This window comes from Cricetulus griseus, chromosome 5 (assembly GCF_003668045.3).
Source record: "Cricetulus griseus strain 17A/GY chromosome 5, alternate assembly CriGri-PICRH-1.0, whole genome shotgun sequence".
Classification (NCBI taxonomy): domain Eukaryota; kingdom Metazoa; phylum Chordata; class Mammalia; order Rodentia; family Cricetidae; genus Cricetulus; species Cricetulus griseus.
This window is the reverse complement of record NC_048598.1, coordinates 98,473,783-98,486,028: the sequence shown is the minus strand read 5'-3', so window position 1 is coordinate 98,486,028 and position 12,246 is coordinate 98,473,783. Positions and strand designations below refer to the sequence as shown.

The 12,246-nt window shown below is 39.5% G+C and overlaps 1 protein-coding gene across 1 annotated transcript; it reads right to left on the bottom strand.

Annotated features, from left to right (window-relative positions):
- Nucleotides 1-356: 356 nt before the first annotated feature.
- LOC100769782 (zinc finger protein 14) lies at nucleotides 357-11,366 on the bottom strand. Its single transcript, XM_027416949.2, has 4 exons — nucleotides 11,221-11,366; nucleotides 6,356-6,482; nucleotides 6,153-6,210; nucleotides 357-4,736 (listed from the first exon to the last, which is right to left on the bottom strand). The coding sequence occupies exons 1-4, from the start codon at nucleotides 11,221-11,223 to the stop codon at nucleotides 3,248-3,250; spliced, it is 1,677 nt and encodes a 558-aa protein (XP_027272750.1). The 5' UTR covers nucleotides 11,224-11,366; the 3' UTR covers nucleotides 357-3,247.
- Nucleotides 11,367-12,246: the final 880 nt, after the last annotated feature.

Sequence of the window (12,246 nt, the reverse complement as noted above, 5' to 3'; positions counted from 1 at the left end):
AGTAGGTCACATCTAATACTTCCCACCAGGTCTATCAACTGGTAAAACAATATCCCTATGGGGGACATTCTCATAGAAGCCACAACAGATGTCACTGTTGGGGAGAGCTACTGACTGCTTCTCTTACTTGGCAAATTTCACTGTGTATATTACTAAGCCAATTAGACTAATGAAGATGGTTTTGGTGTTAGACACAACTCAAACCTTCCCAGTCCTACATCCAAATTGTGGAATGGTTAACCAAATACAACTTAGACTTGGTCTCTCAGAAATGACCAAAAGAAAGAGTAATACCTTAAATTACTTGGGGGATTATATATCATGAATAATGATGAAATGGAGATTTCTCATGCCTGTTTTTTTTTTTTTTTATTACTGTAGGGTTCTTGAGGGGAGGGAGAATCATGCCAAGTAACATAGTTTCATTTAATATATTTGACTTTGTATATATATGAGTGTGTACATACTTTTATTTACACTTGCATTATAAACTATGCGAGTATCATATACCACTATTATATATAATAATAGATGCTATATATTATGAAAACTATACATGGTATAGTTTTGGGTATATACAAAAGAACTACTTCTTCACCATTACCAAACAGCACTGGGTTTACTCCTCATTCCTCTACCATATTGACTGTCTTCGTTTCATCTCTAATTAGAAATCTCTGTCAGTTTTCACACTTTCCCCCTCCTGTCAGTCACATCGAGCTATTCCCCTCTCTAGTTTCTTCCCCAATTACCAATGGAAAACTACTCAGGCACAAAAAATCTTAAGGCAGAAAATGTTTTGGTAGATGGAATCAACTACAAAACATATGTGCTAACTCAGACTCAGAAAGATAAATCTCTTTTCTCTTGTTTGGGCTTCCTAGCTCCAAAACTTCAGATGTGAGAAGATAACTTGCAGTAACCACAGAAACCATACCTTGCCTTCCTAATAAAAAGATAATGCAAAGCAAACCTGTTTGGGAATGGGCCAATAATAAAATGCTGAAAATGTGAATGTACTTCTTTCAAGCTGTTTCTCAAACTTTTGGACTAACTTCCAGAAAGCATTTAATTCATTGCTGATTTTTGATTCAAGTTTCACAACTTTTAGCACATTTAAATGACAACCAGAATTTTCAGTTTTGCCATGAAAATTTCTTTTGATCAGATTTGATTCTTCTTAAAGCACCAGGGTGGATGGATATCTGAGTTTCTTTTCTAAAGCTGTTACAAATCACAATTTTTTTATTTTTTTAAGTAAATCAAGTTTTAAAAAGAAGTGTTAGATTGCAGAGTGTTAGAATCTGTTCTGGTGGAGCAAAGGCATGGTGTCAGGAACAACTGACAGCTCACAGGATAATCTACAATCAGGAGGCAGAGAGACAAACTAGCAGTGTCATTGCTTTTAGAAATCTCAATCTTGCCTAGAGTGACAGATATTCACCACAGGCCATACCTTCTGATCATCCTCAAACAAGTCCATCAATGGGAACAAAGTTTCACACTTATTTGTGTATTGGCCATTCTCAAGCACACCACTGCTACACCTGTTTTCAAAGCTACTGCCATAGCCATGGTTAAAGAAACAAACAAAAAAAGACACACACACACACACATACACACACACACACACACACACACACACACACACACCAAAATACAGATAGTATCACTCATAGTGCAAATGGTTTTCATGCTACATACAGTAAAATACTGGGGGTTAGAATTACACTTTTGCAGGTCTTCTAATCTGTATCTTTCAACATTAAAATACTGTGTTTGTTAGTTATGTCTCCACTCTTATATAAACATGTCGTTATTTCTTTACTCATTTGTATCTCTTTTTTACTCTCTCTGTGTTCATTACAAAGTATGCATGTGATTCTCAGGAGACTACTTGTAGGAATTATGTCTCTATTTCCACAATATAAGATCCAAGGAGGTAACTGAGATAATAACATTTTTCTAGCATGAACCATTACTAGCTGATGCATCCCATGTTCTAACCACATTCTTCTTTCATACTCACAATAGAAGCAACTTGAGCAATGCAGTGTTGATAGGGGATGTCCTTCTGTATATATGTTTCTTTTATTGGTTGATAAATAAAACACTGTTTGGCCAATAGCCGTAGAGGCAAGAAGCTAGGCGGGACTTGGAGATGAGGAGAATTCTAGGAAAGGTAGGCAGAAAGAGACACCATAGAGGAGCTGGGAGGATGGGATGCACCAGGTGTTCTCTGGTAAGATAAGGTCATATAGAAATATATAGACTAGTAGTTATGGGTTAATAATTAAGACAGAGCTAGCTAATAAGAAGCCCTAGCCACTGGCCAACAGTTTGTGTTCCTTTGGTGCTGAAGCAGCAGCAGGACCTGGCAGGACAAGAAAACCACCAGCAACACAGTGACAGAGAGTTAATACTGGTTACACACTGCAGTTTTCACTGTGAGATCATTTTGAGTTTGAGCATAGATTTGAAACACAGAAATTCAGGGACAGACTGTTTAAGATGACAAGGTTTTTAAAACTGTGAATATTTTTCCAGTGGGAAACAATTTTGAGTAGAATAGGAAAGGTGGCTGCTAAGGGTTTTCCACAGCTAAGTAAATAAGGCCTGTCTCCAGGGTGAATTCTTAAGAACATCATGGCAAAAGGAACTGATGAAGGCTTTTGCACAATACTTAAATGCATATATGCATTAGGCCTTTTCAAGTGTAAATTCTTGCATGAGGAATACAGAAACTGGAAATGGTGAAGACTATACCATATTGGTACTGTTGATAAAATTCCTCACCAGGGCGAGATTTTGTATGCTTGATAAAATAACGAGAGTTTACCAAATGTTTACAAACAGAGGTTTTTCTCCAATGTGAATGTTTTTTTTTATTATTCTGTGTCAAGTGGAAATAATGACGGTTATCCACAATGCTTACCACAATTATGCTATCAACTAGTGTGAAGCGTAAGGCCTGTCTTTTGAGTGAACTCTTTCATGCCTTTTAAAATCACTAGAGTTAATGAAGTCTCTCAAAGGTTTTCTCACGTGTGTTTTTTTTTTTTTCATGCAAGTTGGAGGTTTTTCTACAATGTTTACATGAATTAGGTTTTTCTGCAGTATGAGTCTTTTTTTCATGAATGTTCAGATGACTAGAGCAGCTAAATGCTTTTCCACAATGCTTACATGCACAATGCTTCACTCCAGTGTGGACTATTTTGTAAGCCTTACACAAACTGAAATTGGTCTGTCAACAATGCTTATATGCAAAAGGCTTCTCTCCAGTGTGACGCCTTTCATGTCTATAACGACTACTGGAGTCACTAAAGAATTTTCCACAATGCTTACATGCATAAGGCTTGTCTTTAGAGTGAACTCTTTCATGCTTGTTAAGATCACTAGACTGAATGAACAGTTTCCCACATGTTTTACAGACAAAGGATTTCTCTCCAGTGTGAATTTTTTCATGTAAGTTTCGACAAGTAGAAGTTTTGAAGGTTTTCCCACAATGTTTACATGCATAAGGCTTCTGTCCACTGTGAACTCTTTCATGAATGCTCAGTTGATTAGAGCGGGTAAATGCTTTTCCACAAATCTTACATGCATAAGGCTTCTCTCCAGTGTGAACTCTTTCATGAGCTTTACATGAACTGAAATTGGTGAAGGTTTTCCCACAATGCTTACATGTATAAGGCTTCTCTCCAGTGTGAATCCTTTCATGTCTGTTACGACGACTAGAGTCACTGAAGGCTTTTCCACAATACCTACATGCATAAGGATTTTCTCCAGTGTGACTCCGTTCATGTCTGTTACGACGACTTAAGTCGCTGAAGGCTTTTCCGCAATGCGTACAGGCATAAGGCTTTTCTCCACTGTGAATTCTTTCATGAATATTACAATAAGCAGAACTGGTGAAGGCTTTTCCACAATACTTACATGCATAAGGCTTTTCACCAGTGTGAATTCTTTCATGAATGTTTCGATAAGTGGAACTGGTGAAACCTTTTCCACAATATTTACATGTATAAGGATTCTGTCCCATGCGACTGCTTTCATTACTGTTGTGATAACTGTATTGTGTGAAGGCTTTTCCAAAATGTTTACAAGCATAAAGCTTCTCTCCTTTGTGAGTTACTATATGGTTTTCTAAACATTTTGCATAATTAAATGTTTTGCCACGTTGACTACAAATGTACCTTTTCTCTCCAATATGATTTTTTTCATGGTTTATAATGCTAGTGGAATTAATCTCGGATTTTTCATAGAGCTTGCCCACAAATGGTTTCACTTCTTTATGGAGTCCATCATTCTGGCCATACGTGTACCTCACTAATACATTCTCATTGAGTTTATCTCGAGTGTGACTTCTCTCCTGAGGATGCTCAGAGGGGAGATTCCTATAGGCTTCATTACATTGTTGACTTTTACAGGTTTTCTCCTTTGGAGAAGTTTCCAGTACTAGAAGTGATTCAGAATGACGGATATCTTTCCAATGTATCTGATGTGTAAGAGCTTTTGCCATAGCTTCCTTACATACAGATTGTATCTCTCTTGTTTGTTCTCTGAAACACCCACGTGAGGATGAATGACTAATAATGTTTCTTACGTGCAATGGGCTTCCATGAACTCTTATTGTTGGAGGCATGTCTTCATTGATGCTATTCTCTGTAATAGGTTTCTGATTTGTATTACACCTACTAGCACATTCATATCCACAGGCTTTCTCAGTCACCTGAGCTCTACAAAAAAAAAAAAAAAAATGAGAAAAGCATTGTTGTAGCCTAGAAAAATATTAGACTGCTGGTGTGGACCACTACAACTATACTCTCAGGGGCAAAATACATGTACAGACCCTGTCATGTATAAAGAAGTAGACTGTGGACTTTACTTGTATAAGAATTATGAAAGAACTGTTATCACAGGCTTTGATATTAAGAACAAGTGTTAGTCTTCCAGCAGACAGATTTGGATGACCAGCATTCATGTGGAGGGCTCACAAGTTACTTTTATTCTTGATCTAAAGGATCTTGCCCTCTTCTGCCTTCCACAAACATTTTTTTTTTATCACAAGGGGTGCATACAAGAATACAAACCCATGAACACATATGCGTGGCATAAAAGGAGTGAACATGGAAGCAAAGCCCTCATGTTAGAAGACACTCATAGCAATCACTTGTAGTGGTGAAACTTGGTGGTCTTCAGGCATTCTACATACTCAGCCAGTGTTGGTTAGTTAGTTATCAACTAGATCCATCTAGGGTCAGCTGAGAATAGGGACCCTCAATTGAGAAAAGGGCTCAGATTAGCTTGTAAACAAGTCTGTGGGAGCATTTTCACATTCTTGATTGACAAAGGAGGGATTCAACAATGCTGGGTAGTGTGCCCATGGGCAGAAGTGCATGAGCTGTATAGGAAAGATATCTGCTAGTTAGTTTTGGTCAACTTGACACAAACTAGGACACACATCTGAGAAGAAGAAACCAGAAAGGAGAAAATTCCTTTATCAGATTGACATTTAGGCCTATCTGTGGAAGCATTTTCTTGATCACTGGTTCAAGCAGAGTGCCCCAGCCCACTGGGGGTGGTGTCTCCCTGGAGATGTGGGCCAGAGTTGAATAACCCAGGAGTTGAGTAATGGATAAGGAGCCCACCAGTAAACAGAAGTTTTCTCCATCACCTCTGCTTCAGTTCACACCTCCAGATTCCTCCCAGGTCTGTCCTGGTATCCCTCTATGGGACTATGACAAGTAAGTGTAAGCAAAAATGAGCTCCACCTTAGAGGGTTTGTTTTGTTGTTGTTGTTGTTATTGTTTTTTGTCACATAAAAATCAAGCAAATAAATTGCATCTCTAATCTTTAAAAAACTCAGAATAATTTATAGAAAGACAGTAAATACTTTTGGATATGAAGGGAAGTTGGGTGTAATAAACTATGGGAAAAGCTTTCAGAGCTTAATGTTCCATGGCATATTTGTGATATTAATAGATTACACAGATGGGATACTCAAATATTGAATGGCAAATCACTGCTCCATTACAGGAATTTGTGTAGTATCATTTTTCACTTAGGTGTATTTGGAGCATATGGCAGGATCTCAGTTGTATCGCGATTCCCAAATGTTTGATACAAATTTTGTTCTACGGAATATAAATTACCCCATATTTCCGCTGAGTTCTTTGCGGTCCTCTTCAATATTTTCTTTTAGTGCCTTCCCTAGAAGAAAATCCAGAATACTTTATGACATTCACATTGAACATAAAAAAAAGTTACAAACTAGGTCTTATAACATGGGTATACATGAAATTCACCACACAGTCCCTTCAAGAATCCAAATCACAACACTATTTTTTTTTTTTACCTATGGAGATTAGGTTCAAAAATGTTTCCTCCATCACAGTACTGTAGAGCTTCTTTTGAGTAGAATCCAACAATGCCCATTCTCCTACAGTGAAGTCCACAGCCACATCTTCAAAGGTTACTGGCTCCTAAGAGTGCATATATTAGGAGGGTTAGTTGTAATCAACAGGCTGATAGGACACAGAATCAACTAGCATCTATGCTTCTGAAAACACCTCTAAATGATTCTTTCTATAGGATTAACTAAAGAATGTCTGTGGGATGCTATCTTGATTACTTGATGTAATACAGGAAGACCCACTGTCTCAGTTACTATTCACCTGCTAGGAGAAACATTATCATCAATCAACTATTATAAAAGAAAGCATTTAATGGGGCCGTATGTACAATTTTTATAGGGTGTACAGCTGGAATCTCCAACTAGGCCTCATCCTCCCTCTACTAAGGCTGCTCTCTCAGAAAGACCTCCAAAAGGTCCACTTCCACATTCCTGGTGATCACGGCAGCCAGAGGCTGTCAGCTCCCTAAGAGCCCACCGAAAGCATTATAATTGAGCATGAACCTAGCTTGTGGGAAATGCATCACCACCTCTTGCCTACAGGGTATTTAAGGCCCCTGCTTTAGAGCAACCATGTGATTTCTCTCCTGTCCTCTTCCCATGAGCATTACCCAGGAGCACTTAACCCAAATAAACCTTGCTTTTACTTTTAATTCAGCTTGATCTGGCTTACTATGTTGGCAGAGAACCCTATTTATTATCAGATTACAGGAAACCTATTAGAAGGTTAGTCAATGATTATCATAGTGGAAAGCAGAAAGACATAGAGTTCGAACAGTAGCTGAATGTTTTACTCCTTATCCAAAGGCAGCAGGTAAAAAGATGGACACTATGCCTGGCATGGCCTTTTCAAACCTCCCAGATCACCATCATTGACACACCTCCTACAATACAGCCACATTTCCTAAAAATGTTCCAAACAGTTCCACTAACTGATGAACAAGATTTAAAATATGTGATCCTATAGAACTCAGTCACACCCAAGACAACACAGGGACTTGAGAGGCAGTGCTTTGTGAACAGTATAGGGATTACATTAGTGGAAGAAGGGAGCTGACAGACAACTACACTTCATTCCTAAAATTGTGTTTGATCTGAGTTCCACATTTTATGGACTGTACCCTTCAATTGAGATATGAAATGGACTCCTGCCTTAAGTCACTTTTCTGAGGCCTGCATGTCCCACAATACAGGTAGGCTGAGGATGGACCATACTTGCTACTTTATTCACCAGGAATGGATAGGAAATTGTACTGGTTGGTTTCAGGTCAACTTCACACAAGCTAGAGTCATTGGAGAAGAAGGAGTCTTGATTGAGAAAATGCCCCCATAAGATCTGTAGGGCATTTTTTTTTTTTAGGTGGACATCCAACTCACTGTGGATGGTGCCATCTCTGGGCTGCACTGGTCCTGGGTTCTATAAGAAAGCAGGACAAGCAAGCCATGGGGATCAAGCTAGTAAGCAGTACTCCTCCATGGCCTCTGCATCAGTTCCTGCCTTTAGGTCCCTGCCCTGCTTGAGTTTCTATATTGACTTGCTTTGATGATGAACACTAATATGAAAGTATAAGCTGAATAAACCCTTTCCTCAACTTGCTTTTTGATCGTGGTGTTTTGTTACTGTAATAGAAACCTGAACTAAGACAGAAATCAATAGGAAAGAAAATCAGATTAATAGATGACTCTTATGAATAACAAACAATGTAGGATTCCTCAGTTTGAATGTAGGACAATTTTACTGCCCTAAATCTCCAGCCACTTGAAATTTAAGGGAAAAATTATGTTTCCCCTTCTCTATTTTTGTTTTTTTCATGTGTTATTTAGAACAACATTAATCTGAACAGCGATTTATTAATGACTTACAACTACATCAATTACAGAAATAATAATTCTGTATGTTAAACATGAACAGTTTAGTTTCAAGTAAGGTCAATGGCCAAAGACATAAGGGAAACAAATATGATTATTGAGAAGGAACTCAGCTGGATACTAGATTAACTCAAAATGATCATCAGTAGCTTTCATATACACAAATGATTAGTGGACTGAGAAAGAAATCAGGGAAACATCACTTTCATAACCATCTCAAATAATATAAAAAATACATTAAGGTAACTCTAACCAAGCAAATGAAAGAGATGTGTGATAAAACTTCAAGTCTTATTCTCTGTGTAGTTTGGAGACTATCCTGGCACTCAGTCTATAGACCAGGCTGGCCTTGAACTCACAGAGATCCGCCTGCCTCTGCCTCCTGAGTACTATAAAGGTGTGCAACACCAACACCCAGAAAAAACTTCAAGTCTTTAAAGAAAGAAATTGAAGAGGATATCAGAAGATTGAACACTCTCCTATGCTCATGGATCAGTAGCCTTCACATAATAAAAATAGCCATTCCATCAAAAGCAATCTATAGATTCAATGCAAGCTCCATCAAAATTCCAAAGCAATTCTTCACAGACCTTGGAAAAGCAAACTTCATATGGAAAAACAAAGTACTCAGGCTAGCTAAAACAATTCTGAACAATAAAAGAACTACTGGGGGTGGGTCAGGTCTCAATATTCCTGATTTCATGTTGTACTACAAAGGTATAGTAGTAAAAACTGCATGATGTTGACATAAAAACAGAGAAGCTGATCAATGGAATCAAATTGAAAACCACGACATAATCCACATATCTCTAGACACCTGATTTTGGATAAAGAAGCCAGAAATGCACATTGGAAAAAAAAAAAACATCTTCAACAAATGCTGCTAGTCAAACTGCATGTTGGTGTGTAGAAGAATACAAAGTTCATACTTACCTACTTACCACTGTACACAACTCAGTTGTTGGCCAATTTGATAGTGGGGCCCCATTGCTGAGAACAACACCCGTACATCTCACTGATCATTGAGAAACGGAGTTGGTACCCACATGGAGCCTAAACCCCTATATTCTAGTGTCTTTTGTACAGAAAGGTACTCTGAAGACCACCAAAAGAGAAATGTAAACACCAACCCAGTCACAAACCCTTTGACCTGTAGGTCCTGCCTACAAAATATGCTAGGACAATGGTGGCACAAAGCTTGTGGGAGTAACCAACCAATGTCTGATTTGACTTAAGGTTCAGTTCATGAAACAGAAGTCACACCAGACACTGCTTGGGTAACCAAGAACCAGACACTAGATAGCCCGGAGACCCAGGGTAAAACCAAATACTACTGTTCTAAAAATAAAAGTATCAATAAGATGACTGCTAATGACATTTTGCTAAAATCATAGGTCAGTGCCTTGCTCAGTCATCATCAGAGAAGCTTCCTCTTACAGCAGATGGGAAGAGGGGCAGAGCCCCACAGCCATATATTACCTGGAGAGAAAGTTTAAATGGGAGGTTCCCATCAAATCCCTCCCCTCAGACATCAGGGAACCCCAAGGAAGAGGATGTGGAAAGAGTGTAAGATTCAGAGGGGATGGAAGGCACCCAGAGAACAAGGCCTCTGAGTCAACTAAGGAAGGCTCATGTGAACACACAGAGTCTGAAGCACCAAGCATAGGGACCTCATGGATCTGGACCAGGTCCTCTGTGTATATATTACAGCCTTTAACTTAGTACTTCTATGGGTCATCTGAGGGTGTGTCTCTGATTGTTGTACTTGTTCTTAGGGCTCTTTTCCTTCCATGGGGGATGCGTTGTTGTGATGTTTTCTGCTTTGTTTTCTCATTATATTTTATGTTGTCATGTTTGGCTACGATTCCTTAGAAGCCTGTTCTTTTTTTAATGAGAGACAGAAAGGGAGTGGACAAGGAGGGGAGGAACTGGGGGGATAAGAGGGAAAGGAAACAATAATCCGGGTAGGTTGTCTAAGAATAGAAACTATTTTCAATAAAATGAAAATATATAAAAAAATCACTGTGAGCTAAATATGAAGCAAATTGAAACCTCTATTTCTTCAGACATAATTTTAGACAACTGCAGTCATGAGAAAAAGAAAAAAATTCTCGAACATTATCATTTTGTAAAACTAAAGCAAAACAAGGTGGGCTGGAGAAGTGGCTCAGTGGTTAAAAGCACTTGCTGTTCTTGCAGAGGACCTGGCTTCAGTACCTAGCACCCACAAAGTGGTTCACAACCAGCTATAACTCCAGTTCCATGGGATCCAAAGGCACCACCAAGCATGGACATGGTACAAAGACATATATACAGGCAAAACTCACACAAAATAAATCTAAAATAAAATTTAAAAAACTAAAGCAAAACAAAACAAAACAACAACAACAAAACCAGGAATACAAAAGGGAAATTCTTAAAACCATACTGAATGACAAGTTAAGGAGTAGAGACACTGCTTTGTGAAAAAATTCTCTAACGCTAGGAGGCTTAGGGGAGCAATTCTGAGGCGGACCAGATGAGGGCGGAGAGGGAGGGAGACAGAAATTAAATCCGCAGTGATAACGGATAAAACCTAGCACCCACAAAGAGCAAGCACAAGAGAAGGTGAACTGCACAGAACACCCTGGTCCCTACACAGCACAGTCTGGACTCGGCATCTCCAACCCGACAGCGCTGCAAGGTCTGTGGAGTGCAAGTCACCGCAAGGACTAAACCGAGAGTGCTGGGGATGGCGGGGAAGCAGCTTCACCAGAAGAGTGCGGACTCGTGGCTCAAGGCTGCCTGTGGGGTGCACACTTCAAGCACAAATGGGCACAGGACCAGACTCCTTCTTCCACTGGACTGCACAGCTCCAGGGAAAGTCCAGCTGCTGACCACGCAAAACCATCTGTCCCAAGTCGGTCACCCAAGATTCCAGTCGTCCAAGACACACTCACCATTTCGTGCTTCTGACTTGGCTCGGTGTCCTCCTGGAGAGCACCAGAGTCAGCCGAACACAGAGTCGCCCAAAACAGATCCTGACAGACTAAGAAAGGCTTCCGGGACGCAGGCTGCGAGTAACCGTGCTCCTGATTGGACAGTTCATTCCTTTTAGTAATATGATCCGGGATTGGTGATCTGCACTCGCTCAGTGAAAAGTATCAAAACATTTCAGCAAAGCTCAGGCTCAAACCCTGACTTCCCCCACTCTCGAAGAAGGCCGACTTGTGTGAATTCAAAGACATTTAGTAAAACCTACATGGTAAGGCCTTGACCCAAAACGAAACAAAGAAGCCCGGCATGGTGGCAGGCATTTTTAATCGTGATCATTATGTGCATCCTGGTCCAGAGAACTAGTTCCAACACGAACAATAGTACCCAAAGAAAACCTGTCTCGAAAAATCAAGACAAACAAACAAGGTAGCAAAAATAAACAACAACAAATTCAAAAACAAAAACCCCAATATATTCTCCATACCCTCTGGAATGAACCTATTTCCGTTTTGGCATTTCACTGCATTTCAATGTGCTCTGGGAATTGGGATGCACTGCATTGCACACCCTGTATTCTCCACCTGCTCTGTACATTACAATCTCTTTCCCCAAAGGGGCGGGGGGACAGGACTTGGGGTAGAAACAGGCCCCAAGTAGGTTCAAGCACAGGAAACATATGTAGTGCTTGACAGAAAACCTCAAGATTACGGATGAGGTAAAAGTCTATGACTTTGTCACACTTCATGTTTAAGTGTATCCGTTTTCTGCCAATATAATTAAAACACACAAATAAGGGAATACAATTACTCAATGGACAGATAAAATAGACAGGCATGCCATGTGCACTCCACCAAGAATTCATAGATATGAAAAGCAACCCTTAAACTTCGGAAGAGGTTTTCTTTGCCCATGGTCATGAAGAAAGTCTCTTCACTTAGAGTAAATACCCACAAACCTCAGCATCTCAGACTGCTAACAAGCAGCTCTAC

Bases quoted from the DNA above. Each gene is read 5' to 3' on its own strand.
- LOC100769782 (XM_027416949.2), bottom strand. The intron at 6,211-6,355 runs GTAAAAAAAAAA...ATTTTCTTCTAG, and splicing joins TTTGAACCTAATCTCCATAG to GGAAGGCACTAAAAGAAAAT. The intron at 4,737-6,152 runs GTAATTTATATT...TTTTTTTTGTAG, and splicing joins GAACTCAGCGGAAATATGGG to AGCTCAGGTGACTGAGAAAG.